The 16367-nt window shown below is 43.4% G+C and overlaps 1 protein-coding gene across 2 annotated transcripts; it reads right to left on the reverse strand.

Annotated features, from left to right (window-relative positions):
* Nucleotides 1-1573: 1573 nt before the first annotated feature.
* plag1 (PLAG1 zinc finger) lies at nt 1574-16358 on the reverse strand. Of its 2 annotated transcripts, none has more exons than XM_011473559.3 (3): nt 16022-16358; nt 6593-6949; nt 1574-6403 (listed from the first exon to the last, which is right to left on the reverse strand). In XM_011473559.3, exons 2-3 carry the CDS (start codon nt 6838-6840, stop codon nt 5245-5247), a joined length of 1407 nt encoding a protein of 468 aa, XP_011471861.1. In that variant the 5' UTR covers nt 6841-6949; nt 16022-16358; the 3' UTR covers nt 1574-5244. The 2 variants fall into 2 exon arrangements, with proteins under 2 accessions (XP_011471861.1, XP_011471862.1); XM_011473560.2 differs by lacking the exon at nt 16022-16358 and having other exon boundaries at nt 6593-6662; nt 6754-6833.
* Nucleotides 16359-16367: the final 9 nt, after the last annotated feature.

Raw genomic sequence — 16367 nt, forward strand, 5'->3', positions numbered from 1 at the left:
GTCCTATCTTTTTTTTCCCTTTGTGTTACTGTTTGCAGTGGCTTTTTTCTATGTTGGTATGACATGGTCTGTAAACAAATTACAATATGAACAATAAAAGTGTAAATGTGAATCTTGTCCAGTCTCTTGCAATCAAACAAAAAAGGTGTAACTTACATTTTACAATAATTGTCATCCAAACTTTAGCCATAGTTTACATCAGAACCTCCCTCTAAAGTACACAGTTATATTGACAACATGACTAAGTCATTTGACTGTCTTGTTCGTAGACAATGACACAAGAGCTTGACATTCTGATGGCACTGACATGTTCAATGACATAAAGACTTAGTTTGGAGAGATGAACTAAAGATTTTGAGCAAGTTACAGGCTTTTTCAAGAAATCCATAGTGTTTAGCTGTTTGCACAAATTGTTTTGAGAAATGCACACACGTATTTGCAAACTTCAATTCTGATCTGAGAATTGTACTAAAGCGACTGAGAAAAACTGTAACCTGAAGAAGAAGAAAAGAAATTTGGGAAGATTTCTCCCCAGGATTTTTTTTTTCTGTCTTTGTGGGTTTGTAAGTATGACAGAGATTAGGGCGACCAAAACAAAAAAGAAAGAAAAAAAAAAGGTATATTACGTTGTAAATCTATGACTGTGAATATACAAGATTTAAGGCCAAATAAAAACCTAACCCAATTCTTAAACTTGTAAGACAGGTTGGACACAAAGGATAACATGGTAGTGTTTAGGAGAGATGACCCGGTTTGTCCCTTTAGGGGTCACGGGGCTGATGGAGCCTATCCCGGTCACTCGTGGTCATTTTCTTTGAAATAAATGAAAATGTTGTTGTATTTTACATTATTTGTTGAGGGACGACTTAGGACTTTAGGATGTCATGCTGGACACTGAAGCAGCACAAGGACTAAAGGAAGTGGCAGGAGTTCTGCAGGATTTACTCATTCCACCCGGACAACAACTATGACATTTTCAGAGTTAAACCCTTGTGCTATCCTATGGGGTCCAGATGACCCCCCCTTTACATTGACGTGTTCTCCCTACCATAACAAAAGTGGATAAAGGTGGAAAGATTTCATGTAATCCATGGACACCAGTGAAGATCACAAATCATTGAAAAACGGTTCAGAGCACTGTCTGGTGGGTCTAGGCCACCATCAGTGAGTGAATGTGTGTGTGCATGGGTGAATGGGACACTGACTGTAAAGTGCTTTGGGCCTTCGTAAGAAGGAAGAACGCGCTATATAAGTATACGACATTGACCATGATTGAAGTCTTCAAGAACCACTGTTTTCTACATCTTTACAACATCAGTACCAAAACATTTCATCAAAGTTTGGCACAAATATTCAGATTTGTTGGATCCGGTCTCTTTTGTCTCGCATTATAGTTACCACCAAACATTCATGACATGGACCACATGTGACATCACCAAGAGGTTACGTTGCCCATCTCGACGTGTTAACAGCCGGTAGTTGGGGGTAAACAGCCAATCATAAAGATGTGTTTCTATCGGACACGCAGACAGACATGGGAGGGGGATTGTTTGATCAAAAAAGACAGACAATGTTGGGTTTTCCTCTTATATTTATTTAACTTTCATTACAGAGTAGAAACACTGGAGTCGTTGACTACAACTCCTCACTCCCATAGCAGCAATGTGTTTGAATTAAACCAGGTTATTCTGACAAGCAATAAATAATCGGTTTCTTTGGATTATGCCTATGTTTGAAGAAAGGCAGCATTAATACTTATTTTACACACCCTAAACATTCTGTTCACTTCTTTTTTTATGCATGACTTTATCTATGTGTGTACAAATACAACAGTAGTTTGTGTAATGGATCTGGAAAATAACAAAGAGGCTGTACTCGCTCACTGCTAGGAACATGTAAAAGCGGAGTGTAGTCATGAACTCCTTCAGCAAAGCCTGGACTCAAGTGTTTCAGCAGTGACAGGTGTGGGGGGGGGGGCATGACAGGCACATGGGTCACCAGCTGACAGCAGTCACAGTACAACAGGAGTACATGTTCAGCCCGGTGCGCATCGTACATCAGAAACGGAGGAAGTGGAGTTCCGCGCCCCTTCAGGAGCTGCAGACACGTTAGCAGCTAAATCCAACACCAAGGCACATGGCCGTGTGTCTGACACACATTCAGACACTCCTCTGTACCACGGACGCCACCAAGACTACGTTTGCCCGCTTTTTGGCTTCTCGCTAAAACCCTCTTTCTTCCTAAATGACTACAGACCAAAGGGAATTTGTTGATTTGTCATCAGAAATGCTGGTTTCAGTTTCATATTGGATCCATACATCAAACCAGTGCAAACCTCTGAGCTTGGAGATGCAGCAGAACTAGGAAACCCTCTTGGGATAAGAGGTGAACTGTCTTCAACCGATAAACTAAATCCGGATGACCTTTTTAAAACGGGAGTCTTCACAGATCAGCTTCAGAGCTGGAGGTCCGGTCCATGATGTCAGCATATCAACCTCATTTCTGAGTCTTCAGAAAATCAGAACTTTTACAGTTTTTTAAGCAAATACAAGAACCATGAATACAAGTCAGAATTAGGTACTAAAAAAATGACATTGTGGATTTCAATATTTACTATACCAGATGTTTACCCTCATAACAAATACACAGAAATCTCTGTTTAAAGAAGCATAGCTTAAGACATACAGAGCCCCTGTGCAAAGAGGCTAAACGTCTGTTAAACAACCGGTAAAAGTCAAACATTTGAAAGTATTTACACAGAAGTGCTGTCTGATAGATCTAAATATATTTTCTATACATTTATTATAAAGGTTTAAAGGAAGTAGGACACTCTATTCAAAGTGCTATGAAGGACAAAAATAGTACGTTTCAAACTCTTAGTGAGAGCTCAAAGCTTCACTACATCTGGATTTCCACCCTGATAAATGTTTTCAAACCATCCAGCCGTTCAGGAAAGTCCACATTCATGCAATGTTAACTTTCTCTTCTAGGACAAGCATCTTTTACCGTGTAACATTCACCTGTAGATGCTCATGAGATGTTTTCTCTTGTGGCTGATGGACAGCTTCTGGTTATAAAAAGGAAGTTTCCTCTTCCTGGTTGCTGTAGGACTAGTCCAGTGTCTTGTTCTACACGACAAGTGAACAAAGACTCGCTTCCACAGATCATCGCCTTCGTCTCTAACATTTCCAACATGAAGAAAGAGAATCTGCATTAAGCTAGATTGTTTCCAGGTTTGTCTTTAATCATGAAAATCTTCCTTTTATCAGCTTAACTGGAGGATCCTGAAGTTTAGAAACTCACTCTTTTTTATCAAATCCCCCCCTCTGCTCATCATAACAAACGTTGTGCCTCTGTCTCTTTCTTCATTGCTGAGGCTCCAGTGCAGCTCAGCTGCAGTTATCTTTACCATTCAACCTATTTTCCCATTTTAAAACATTAAATATAAATACACATGGATGATAAATGTATGTGATGGAAAACGGAGAGGAAACTTCCACATTTGAGAGTTCAAAAACGTTATCTCCCCACAACAGTTGGACTTTTATATGAAATGAGTGCTGAACAACAGACAGACATGGGGAGTGACGGAAGCCTCTCCTCTTCCATTCAGCCTCCTTTCTCATTGTCAAAGCGAGGAGCAGCCATTAAAGTCACGCATGCCGTGATCGGAGCAGGAGGAACCAAAGAGACCTGGCTCTTCGTGGATCTACCAGAGCAGCTTCAAGCATTTACACACCGCCGTGGCTAAAGTGGGGGCTGATCACTAACAAGCCCACTCTCAGCCTCTGCCACAAACCGTTCAGGTGTGCACCACGGCCTCTTTCAGCAGCAGGTTCCATCCCTCACCAGACATCTACCGAAGAACTGAATTGTTGGACTTCAGTGAACAGGACCAAAGACATTTAGGGGCCTCCATGTAGGCAACAAAAATGTCTTTAATGCAACATCTAAACATTATAAAGATATCGAAATATTCCTTAGTAAATGTAACATTGTCAGAGTTGAAAATTGCATTAAAATGTAAAGAACCATCTCATGTTGAGAGGAACATGCGGTAATTGTAATGAATGTTCATGTTCAGCCTATTTGAGCCATTTTTCAAAGTTCTCTGCATGTTTGACCTGTTTTTTATAGAATCAAATAATGAACATGTTAAATGACTGACAGCTGAAATCTGGAGGTAACCGCTGGTTAAAAAAAGTTTCTCTGTAAGTTGGGGACAGCGTGTGGTCCTAAAGAGAGAGATTTTAAATTCAACTTCTGTTTTTCTGGCTCAGCCACCCAGTCAAACGCTTTTCCACGGATAGCAGCATTCCCCTTCTAAAATCTGAGCAGGGTTCAAGTTGTTCAGGTCAATTACCAGGAGAGTGTTTGGTCCAAACCACGGCATGGATTGGAGATTTCAAAGGGTGGGGTTTGGACTGGAAGGGGTTCCTTCAGGACCACCAAGTCGTCTGCTTTTAGTGATGACAGCAAGTAAAGGCAGCTGTGCATAAACAGAAAAAGTGACAATATGGAGGAAAGTGGGTCCAAAGGACTGGAATTGGTGTGGAAAACCTTCATGGGTCCATCACCAGAGTAATCATAGGTGGATGCAGCTTCTTTTCTGAAAGCTTCTTCTACAATTATGATCTTGAAGACTGACGGTGACATTTATGTGTCATCTCTGTAATCTCTCCATGGTTACAGGAAAAGTCCGTTCCGTTGGTGACTGAGGCTCAAGCATAATGTTCAGACATTATGCTGCTGACAGAGAAGAAACCAAGTGAGGATCTGGATGCAGGACGTTGTTTTTCTCATGAAGCAGCAGCTTGAGTGACTGCTGGGCACTTTAGGATATAGAAAATGTATTGAATGCGTTTCAAACAGCTCAGGTAATGTAGATATTGGTCCTCTAAAATGCTTTAGAAAAATAACATATGCATGCTTCGCTTCTCATTTTCAGAGCAGATGAGAAAGACCAGGAAGGTGAACATGGAAGAAAAACCTGAAGGAGCTGAAAGGAGCTTTTTCTTACAGTGCGGGTTGAAAAGTGCTCTTCATCTCGACAGCAGGAACACATCCCAGCATTGACCAATGACTGAGTGGTGGTGGGGGGGGGGTGTGGGAGGGGGGTGTCCCGATCATCATCCAACCCTTACTCTGATCATGGATTCCTTCAACCAACAGGCCTCTTGTTGGCGTCTCTCTGCTCGCTCAGCAAGTGGCTGTTTTTGCTGTGGGATGTCTGTAAACTGCCGACTACTGGAAAGCGTGATGGAAGCGAGGAAGTGTGGTCGGCGTGCTCATGGAGGATAAAAAGGATGAGGGTATTCCTGGAAGTGGATTCTCTGGAGCATCGGGGCTCGTGGGGGGCGGAGCAGACAGCTGGGGCAAATGTGCAGGTTCTTCATTAACTGGTCCGCTGCCGCCCACAACCTGACTGTATGGAAGGAAGCTGAACAGCTGAGTAAAGTCCATCAGAGGAGACGATGAGGCCAGAGAGTCACCTGTAGTGACGGCCGCCAGTGTGGACATTTTGGACAGGGCCTCCTCCTCCTCCTCCTCCTCCTGGTTTGGATCCTCCAAGGCACTTTCTGCGGGCTCCATCCCGGGTTTGGAAGAAGACCGCTGGGGTTCCTGGGTTGCAGAGGAGGAGGATGGCGTGCTGCTCTGCAACTCCATCAGGTACGTCTCCAGTTCTCCCTTTAGAGCCTGCTCCCTCTGATGCGGGGAGGGCGAGTATGAGGTAACATTGGGCCCCAGAGGGTATTTTAAGGAAAAGGGGGGAAAAAAGGGCTGTGGATCAACGGCCAGTCCAGGACATGTGTTGGGCTGGTGGGACTTGGGTGTTAACATTCCCAGGAGCTCGGCCTTTATGCTCCCTGATGGCAGATCCAACACCGGCCCCAGCAGATCTGTTGGCTCAGTCTTTACTCTCAGCAGCTCCCTGGCATGGCTTTTCTTGACATGACGCGTCAGGTGGTCTTTCCTTCCGAAGCGCTGGGCACAGTACTGACACAGGAAGTCCTTGCGCCCAGTGTGCACCACCATGTGGCGTCGCACATCTTTACGGGTGTAAAAACATCGCTCGCAGTGCTCACAGCAATGTTTTTTCTCTTTGGTCCCACCAGAAGACTTGCCCGAATGGGTTTTGAGGTGTTCCAGGAGAACCCCGGTGCTGGGGAACTGCTGCAGACACACCTGGCAGGTGAGGTCTCCACTGTTGGCGGCATGGAGGGCAATGTGGCGCTTGAAGCCCAGCTTGGTGTTGTAGCTCTTGCCGCACTCCCGGCAGGTGAAGGCCTCTTTGTGCGGGTCGTGAGTGTGGAGGTGATTTTTCAGGTGATCCTTGCGGTGGAACATTTTCTCACAGTATGAACACTTGTGGGTTTTTTCTGGAGAGTGAGTTGCCATATGCCTTTGAACACAGACACACGATAGGAACACTCAGAATTGTTGTCAATATATTTGAATCAGGCATGCTTTACACGTAATCAGAAGAGTTGAAAGCTAGCATTCATCAACATCACCACTGCACAACGCTACGTTAGCAAAAGTGTAAAGGGAAAAGTGTGGCAGCCTGCTGTGTACGGCTGCTTGTTTGTACCGTAGCAGCTTGTATTTGGAGACGAAAGCCTTGGTGCAGTCCGGTTGGGAGCAGCGGTAAGGTCTTTCTCCTGTGTGAGAATATGAGTGCACCTTCAGTTTTTCCAGACTGTTGAATGATTTCTGACACTCCGGGCAAAGAAAATTTTTTTTTGCTTTTACTTCTGATCTTCGGCGCCTTGCTGAGGGTGGCGCGAGCTTGGCTTTCTCCAGGAAGCGCCTGCGGTGGTCCTGACTTCCCGAGGCCATGGCGCCCTAGAGCAGAGCCGCTACATAGACAGCAGCATGGTGCCCGACTTATTCTAATGTGGCTATCCTATCCAGTTTGGTGCCTTCAACACTGCCTGGACTCGGAGGCCTGAAAACAAGAAGAGAGAAAGAGAAACGGTGAGAATTTTGACTTTGGGCCTTCCCTCCTGAAGTGCAAACAACAAACGTCTCACCAAGTCAGAGAATGTGTGCTCATTTCAAAAAAGCTTCTTTGTAAAAACTGATGCATGTTCATTGGCTTTAACATGGAACCTATTTGTCTGGAGGAAGATTTGAGTACCCAAGCATGAAGGGCTTCAGTCATTTACTACCATCTGTCTGCTATGGGGAACCCCACTTATCAGAATGTGTCATGCTAGCTACCAACCAGACAGAGCAGAGAGCCTTTTGTAAACCTCTCAGGGTCACGGGGTTATACAAGTCTAACCTGGCTACTGTTGGGCGAAGGCGGGGTTCACCCAGGACAGATCACCCGTCTGTCACAGGGCCACACAATCACACATCCAGACACTCTCACAATTACACCTAGGGACATTTTGGATTCACCAAACAACCTATGCAGCATGTTTTTGGACGGTGGAAGGAAGCCGGAGCGTCTGGACAAAACCCACACCTCCACAGGCAAACTCCACACAGAAAGGTTCCAGCGGGGGTTTGAACCAGGGCCTTCTCCCTAACCAATGCGCAGCCCTGTTTGTGCAGACAGTACGTCTTTCGTCATGCAAACTTCCAACCGAGGCTTCATTCAAAGGTACACAGGATTCATCCAGAAAAAAGACTTTCTGATGAGTACTTTTTCAAAGAAGTAATAATGACAACTGCAAAAACTGGGCTTAAAGCTGGAACCAAATCCATTTCCGCTCTTCTCGATGTCCATCTGGGGGCGACTACAACGGTTGAAAGGTCTTTTACTATGGTCGATTGGCAGGACTGAAAGTGCAGGTGGTGTAGCCTCCATAGTGAAGTGTCCATGGTCCATGTCTGGATGGTGTTCATGAAAAAAGAGTTTTTCTGCACAAAAGACGAACTTCTGCCCCTAGACAACCATGAGAGGGGTTGATGTCTGCTGGGCGTTGAGGGTCTTTTTCCCGGTGAAAACGGTAGTGTTGGAAAAGCCCAGATCAGTGACTGCTATGATCCACTGACAGCTTCACCGTAAAGATGACAGACGTTCCAAACTCCAAGCATCAGCTCTGCATCCGTCTGCACCAGGTGTTGTTTGCAGATGGTTGACTGTAGATTCACATTGAAGGCTTCAAAACTATGAATGAACACATGTGGAATTATGTACATAACAAAAAAGTGTGAAACAACTGAAAATATCTCATATTGTAGGTTCTTCATAGTAGCCACCTTTAGCTTTGATTACTGCTTTGCTCACTCTTGGCATTCTCTTGATGAGCTTCCAGAGGTAGTCATCTGAAATGGTCTTCCAACAGTCTTGAAGGAGTTCCCAGAATGCTTAGCACTTGTTGGCCCGTTTGCCTTCAGTCTCCAAATTACTGAGAAAACCTCATCTCCCAGCAACCCCAGCGCATACTTCCTGGATGCCGCACAACTGACTCTCATTCACTCAATCAACCACAGCATACTTAAACACTGCACTGAGCCTCATTCAGTGTGAAGTATTGTCTGCGCCAGTCTGCCTTCATTACTGAGCGTTGTATCTGAACCTGATCGTCTGTCTTCTGACTCTGTTTGCCTGCCGCCTGCCCCTACCCTTGCCTGGATCCTGACCATCCCGTCTCCCCTCTGATGCTCTCATGCCTGTTATTGACTCCTGCCTGCCTGACCCTGATTTAGCATCGTGGACTTTTAGCTGAGCTAGTAAAGCTGCTGCATTTGGATCCAGCCGTCTGCCTGTTCTTGTGACAGTACCAGAGCAAGGTTGAATTAAAAATGTTGTTAAATGAAAGATCATTTGCCTTAAAATGCTAAAGATGTTCTGATAAGTTTAGTGAATCTGAAAGTTTTTTTTACAAAGATGTTGTAAAGCCGTTCCAGTTTGATTTAAAATGTTTGGTGGCTGGTACAAATGTTATAGAAATGATCATTTCAAAATGGATTTACTCAGACTTTTATGGATATTCATATTTATCGGTTTCTTTTTTGTTAAATTCCTATGAACTATTATTTTAAGAAATAATGAAGAGGATCAGGGCCTTTAAATAGATATCAACACTGAACAACTACAGATTTATTTGCGGGAGGGACATTGCATATTATTGAACACTTCAAATCAAAAGTATCTATTTTTAGCCACAGCCTATTTTCCATCTTCAGTCCCTGACAGGTGGATGTTTTTGCAGAAAAAGCACAAAGGTGAACTTGACTGAACGGAGCGTGTCAGAGGTGTGGATCTAACTGGAAGGCATTCACCTTCATCTGCACCAAAAGCTGCTGACTGAAGGTCTTTTTAACCTTCAAGGTGAACTCCAGCTTTTTGTAACTCTGATATTTAACACGTGTGTGACCACTGGGGGGCAGCATATCTACACAATTCTCAGTTTCACCTCCACAAGGTTATGAAAAACCAACAGACACGTGTAAAGAGGTGCCAAGAATACACAAACTCTTTCACTTTCTTCATTGTAACACCACCTATTGCTCCATCCACAGCTGGAAACCCTTCCTAGCATCAGTGTAATGAACTACAATGCTGCATGAAGGCTTCTGCTGAGAAGTTAAAGAAGGTTCCACCACCTAGTCTCTGTCAGAGACTGCACAGAACAGGTTGAGCATTGCAAAGTTTCAACTATGAGCAAACAGACCATATATGAACATAAGGTTCCTGCTTCTATTACTCAATTGCTCATCTGTCAGTTAAAGGAGTCCAGTGTGAAAAGGCTGGAGCAGCTGCATGCTGAGGAACATGGCCTAAAAAAAGACATGTTGCAGAAATTTGTAGTGAAGCTTGAAGGCCTTTTGATTAAAAACTGCCTAAATGGGAAAAGGTTCTGGATTTATATTGAGATATTGGCCCAGTTCTTAGTCAAAAATGGAGCAGCTTTTCTTTGTTGTTGCTTGGTTACATCGCAGCATCAACATCTGTCACATGGAGGAGACCAAGAACGCACAGCAAAAGACTAAATGGGACTGCAGGTGAGACGATGGAAAGACTCGTTTCTCTGTTCTTCAGTGAGGTTTTCAGTCTGAAAGTCAAACACTTCCCAGTTTAGACAGAGAACATCGTCCTGGTTACAAATATTCCAGAAATAGACGACACAAAATAATTGTTTAGAAAATACAAACAAAAGTGATTCTTTTTTTTTTTACATTCAAGTATCTTTGATGAACTTTACTGAACAAATTCAGCTTTTGAAGTGGGACAACTTGCAGGATCAGAGACGGGCAAACAGGTTTTTGCCCCCCTGAGTGTTAATACACTTCTATCATTACAACATAGGAAGATGAAACACGTCCAGAGATAAACCGGTGCCTCAGTGAGACACTTCTTACGGTTCCGGGTTACACGGCAGGACGCGTGGCGTGCCTCTCTGCGAATACAACTATCTTCAAATTACTTAAAAGGTTGATTTTCAAAAAAGAGAGCTGACCATGCCCCCGAAGAAACCCCAGGAATATGAAGAACTCAAAAAGACTCTTGACATTATTCAAGAAACGCTGAAAAGTTTTATGGAACAAGTGTCGGCTAAGCTAACACCACTGTGGGATATGATGGAAGAGTTCCGAAGATTTCGGGCTCAAAACGAGCAGCGAGAAAACCGGGTCGAGATTCTGGAGAAAAGACTGGACGATGTGGAACAGCAAGTAAGGATGAATAATGTCATTCTCACTGGAGTACCAATCAAGCCTCGAGCTAGCACTGCTAATGCTAGCGCTAGCGTAGCTAGCAGTGCCAATACGGAGATCGGTGCTGTGTCTCTGGATCAGCAAATACATTCATTTCTCACATCTAAAGGGATTTCCCTGGATCTCAATACCATTGAGACCTGCCACCTGCTCCCCAGGAGAAAGGAGACGGATAAACCAGCGATCCTCATCAGGTTTGTGAATCACAAACACAAGCTAGCTTTGATGAATCAAAGGAAACAACTGAAAGGTTCGGCTGCTTATCTGAACGACCATCTGACCAGAAGGAATGCTGAAATCTCAAAACATGCACGGCTTCTCAGGAAGCGTAAGCAGATTGAGAACACTTGGGTTAAAGGCTGCAGGATCTACGTCAAACCACTCGGTCCACCGGACCGGTCCAAGGTTGTGGTCGTGAACACCATGAAGGACTTTGAAAAGTGTTTGGTCACGGTCGTCTGAAACAACATGGAGTAATAAACCAAAGAGCCAAATAATTTCAAGAAATATGACACCTGGATTCATCACTTTACGTAACCTGAATAACAGCAGAGAGTTCTGACCTGCAGACAACTTGACCTCAACTTTCACCGTCGCTGATATCAGCTGAAGAAGGATATGGATCTGAATCTAATGTCTGCAGACATAACATCGAAGAGAACTATAAACTCTGTTTTGAACCCAGGAGATCAGCTGTTATCAGTAAAAGAAGAAATACCAACCTTGGACAATCGACAGTTATGGACCCTTTTTACTTTCCCCCTACGGCATTACCTTATTATAAAAAAATAAAAAATACAAAAAAATATTTAAAAAAAAGTAAAACAAATGATTAATCACTTTTGAAAATTGTTAAATTGATTGACTTTTGATGATATTACTTCACTTTCTCCTAAAATTGATAAATTGATTCAAAAATCTTTCCTAATGTAGCATAACTTTGCACATGTTTTTAACTTTTGATACTTGATGAAATTTTTGCTATGAAAATTCCTGAAACAGTGTTGTCTGCTTTAATAATATAGTATTATGTTTTATTCATATGAATGGCTTTTATAAGTAACATAAGCTGCATATATTTCAGATGACTGATCTGCATTTGCCATGTTGATTTCTAAAATAGTTATTTTTGACGTAATACTTAAGTAATTCATCTTTGTCATGTGCTTTATCGATATCTTATGATTTTTAATTCTGTCTGATAAAAACTGGGAACCGGATATTGATAAATCATGTAATAAAATGGTTACAGTATAACGGGATGGGATTATATAAGTTCGCTTCCTCCCACTCCCTTTCAAGCAATATTTATTAATATGTCTAATTATCCTAAGTTTGATTAGTTACTGTATGAATGTATAACTGATGTTTATATTGCTGTTGTGTATTATTTCTTAATTGCTTGAAATAAACCATTTCAAATCAAAAATCAAAAAAGACTTCAGGACCGCCCACTTGGCTTTTATTACATTCATAATGTGTGCATTTAACTCTGGTGATGGATTCATCCAGTGGTCTCCAACCTTTTTCAGGCACAGACTGGTTTAACGGACCCTTATACCACGGTCCGGGTGAATACTTGATTCTGATTGGCTGCTGGGTGTGCATTAAAACCTGATAACCGCACGGTGAAAAAAGAAGTTCCGGTCACCTAGCTTAAATGTTTTGTATCACTGCGCCGGCTTCTTTTAAACACCCTTTTGCTTCATCATCTGGACAAAAACAAGCGGTAAGAGATGAACTTTCTCTCTGAACTGATGCTTTATTCAAGCCATCGGGAAGATCAGCATATATATATCACCGAATCCTGACTGCAGCGGTGATGCGGCGCGACGCGGACTATTTGTTACGTGATGCGGCGCGATGAGAAAAGTGATCCAAATTGGTAAAAAAACAAGAATTAAGGACTAAAAACTGGTTAATATTCATTTCTTTTGTAAGTGACCATAGCATAAGCGGGTTAATGGCCTTCAACGTGTGCATTATTACTTTTTAACGCACTTCGCAGAAGTTCAGGCCTCCACGGCGTGCGTTAAAAAGTAATAATGCACACTATGCCGGCCATTAACCCTTACTGAGCCTTCACCAACCGGTCCGAACAGGGCCAGAGTTTACGTTTGATGTTTTTAAGCCTACGGGCTCTGAAAAAAACTATTTTTCCCATTAAAATACTACAACAAAAAATGTAGTTTGAAAAAATACAGATGATTCAATGAAACCAAGTTGTTGATTTGTAGAATTTGTTTCTGATTTGTGAAGAATTCAATTAAAGCAACATTATAGTTTTTTCATAGAATATTATTATAATACATAGAACTCAACCAAATCTCAGATCATCTTTCAGGGCAAAAAAAATGTATCCTATTTTGTTTTCACACAAATCCTGTTTTTTTTTACAAACAGAAGAACATTTTCTGTGCTAAAGTTCTATGTCTGCCTAATTCCCCCCTTTCTGTAGGAAAACTCCTAAATGTCTCTTTCACAAGTTTCCACAAATCAGAAACAACGTTTTTAACAGAATCATCATTCCGTCAAATGTTTGCGGCTGGTTTAAACTTTTGTGATGAAGATGAAGACGTCAAAGTGGATGCTAACAGCCGGATGCTAACTTTAGCGACTTTTAAGGTGTGACGGATAAACAAAGCAAAACTACATTGTGGGCAGAGCAGCTTCTTCTTCGTGGGAACGATATGAAAACATACATTTCCTATATCCTACAGAACAAATAAATGCGTATTTGGAGGAAGACTCCTGGTTCTGTCTGGAAACCGCAGCTTCATGTTTCTGTGGAGTCCAAGGATCTTCCTCAGTTTTCTCCCCAAAGAAACTTTCCAAACACGTTTACTTGTTAACAGCATCTCAGTTGGTTTATTAACTAGCTTTAGCAGTTAGCACTCACCTTTGCTCTTCCAAACAGTTCTTCCTGTTTACTGCTCCAACATTAAGAGCAGCACTCATCTTTATCTGGGTCTAAATCCAACAAAACTCTACCTCCTCTTTCTTCTTCCTAAGACTGTTCGGGACTTCTGAAGCGCTTAAATAAAACATTAAAAACTTTCTTCTACCCTTACAAACCAAAAGAAACTACAGGTTCAGTTAGATCTTCGACATTTTGTTTTGTGATATTGAACCAGATTAGGCCTGTACAATGTTGTTTTACCGCATATTTTTTATTACGCAAATCATGTAGTCATCGCAATATTGATCACTCATATCGCAAGTTTTCGTCATATCGTGCAGCCCTAAACCAGATAAACAGTTTTGGGGTCTAAAATGCTTGATTTTGTCCAGGGGTGGCTAACCCTGGTCCTCAAGAGCCTTAACCCTGCTTGTGTTCCAGCTCTCCCTGGACTGCTTGATGCTGATAACCTAAATCAGGTATTTTCAGTCAATCAGGATGTGAAATCACTTGAGTCAGCTAATCAACAGCAAGCAGTCCAGTGAGAGCTGGAAAACAGGCAGGGTTGAGGCTCTTGAGGACCAGGGTTGGCCACCGCTGCTTTTGTCTGTACCTTGACCAGTGTGCCGTGGGAAATTGCCCTCCTTAACCGATCTAACAACATTTTCCATCTCCAGGATATCAGCTCTGTGTTCATCCAAACAGGCCCTGATAAAACACTGAGTAGTTAGGAATATGAAAAATCATAAAATACTTTTTTCTTTGTGTTTATTTGATTCTATTAAAGACATTTTGATAAGAATGACGGTACCGCAATTTAGCCGCAGCTTCAGCTGTTTTAGGAAAAGTCCCGCCCCTTTAACTGTCTCCGCCAATCATTCTTGGAGTCATCAGTCTGACCAATCAGAAGTGGTTAAAGTCTTCACTTCCTTGTTCTGATTCTGCTCATAAAGTCTCTCTGTTCCAACAAAAATAGCAGCTAAAGCTCGTCTTTAGCGGTGGAGCTTTCCACAGAATCCGGTCTCAGACCGTGGAACAAGTGAACAAAACAATGAAGATGAAGAAGTGAGACGCGAGTCTGTCTGCCATCACTACATCTCCCAGGATGCATTGGGTTAAAGTGACAGGGTCTCAGCGCACTATTAGTCGTCCTTGTTTAATGTCTTGAAACCACAACGAACACTCATCCAACAGTTTTTAAATCTTCTAACTTAACTTTTATTACATCTTTTAGAAAAAACAGCTGCAGCTTCCAGTTTTTTCTGCCACAGTTATCACAAAAATGCATGTGAGATTGTGGAGGAGCTGTAGATCAATACAGACTATGAGTTTCTCCTTTTTTATTTTTCATTTTTTGGATGCTGGTGTGCCGTGGCTCAATAAAGGCTGGAAAACACTGATCTATTCAGTTGTTGCTGTTCTCCTGCTGCAATAAATGACCAATGCCCATTCATTTAAATGAAATCAGTCATTAAAAGTCTGTACTGCATGATGCGTGTATCTGTTTTATTGTTTAGAGTGTAAAAAGAGGTTCTACATGTGATAGCGCGTTTGTTTACTGCACAAACAAACACGCACGCACGCGGGACTGATCGGACGGGGCTTGTTTTTCCTCTGGTTTTCTGGGGGCTGCTTGCCTGTTTTTCTTGCGCGATCTGGCAACCATCCCCGTAGAACGGTGGGCACGTTTCCAGCAGCCCCTCGGCGCCTTTTCACCACGGACAGGTGGAAACGGAGCTGCGAGCCCCGCATGTGGCGCCTGAAGGCTGCTCCCAGACGGGGACAAGACTTTCAGAATCGGACCGAACTTTTTCCAGACCCACGCTCTTCGCGGTGAGGGGCAGAACCCCCCCGTTAGTCGGAAAGATGCGCGGCCGGATCAGTCATCAGACAGAGCGACAGCTTGTGCTTGGCAGAGGAGGCGAGCGGCAGCCGCGGGTTCACGCCGCGGACAGCGACCCCCAGTCTGGCCGCCGTCGGCCGGACAGCCGCGGCGCGCGCGCGCAGCCTGACAGCGGTGCTCACGAGCTTCACGTGGCTTCAAAGCCGAACTGCGGTCCGCTCCGGTCGGCATTTCAAACGGAGGCAGCAGGAAGAGTCGTTCAGGCATAAAATGGGTTGAATGTTTGTGGAGGCGCGCGCGGCTGGTCGTGGCCGCTGATGACCCTCAGAAAAGAGTCAGTCATGAGGACTTGATCAACTTTCCTTCACTTTCTGTCACGCTGCCTGCTGTGCTTGTCCACTGTCACGCACTGTGGCAGTGGCGGGACTCCGTGGACTTGAGTCTTCATCAGTATCGCTCTTCCTTTGGTTCTCCGCTCGGTCCGAGCTCGGGGACCGATTCCCGCAAACTTTTTGTGCAGCTCGCCAGTCACTCATAATTTAAATAACTCGGATATTTGGGAGCAAGAACTGAGTCAATGTGTCACTTATGATCATCAAACTTACCCCGGTCGCTTTAACATCCTTTCTGTTGTGTTTTTCTGGACTTTCAACTGTTTTCCGTATTTTTAAAAAATTTTTTCTCATATTTTTTGCGGGACGCGGCGGGCCTGAAAATTGTTTGCTTTCTCCTCTTTCGAGCAGCCATTGTGTGTGCGCTGCGGGTCAACCGCACTCGCTGTGGCCACGCCCACACGCACTTGTGATTGGCTGAGGGGGCTGCCACTTTGGGTTCGGTGTCACTCAACCAACTCTTTGAAAATAATCCAATTTTTGGACTTGCTGAGCTCACCGTCAATCGTTACCGTTCGCCTCACAAAGACAGCGGACTCGTAAAGCGCAAGAAGAAATC

Source organism: Oryzias latipes, chromosome 20, assembly GCF_002234675.1.
Source record: "Oryzias latipes chromosome 20, ASM223467v1".
In the NCBI taxonomy this organism is placed as follows: Eukaryota; Metazoa; Chordata; class Actinopteri; order Beloniformes; family Adrianichthyidae; genus Oryzias; species Oryzias latipes.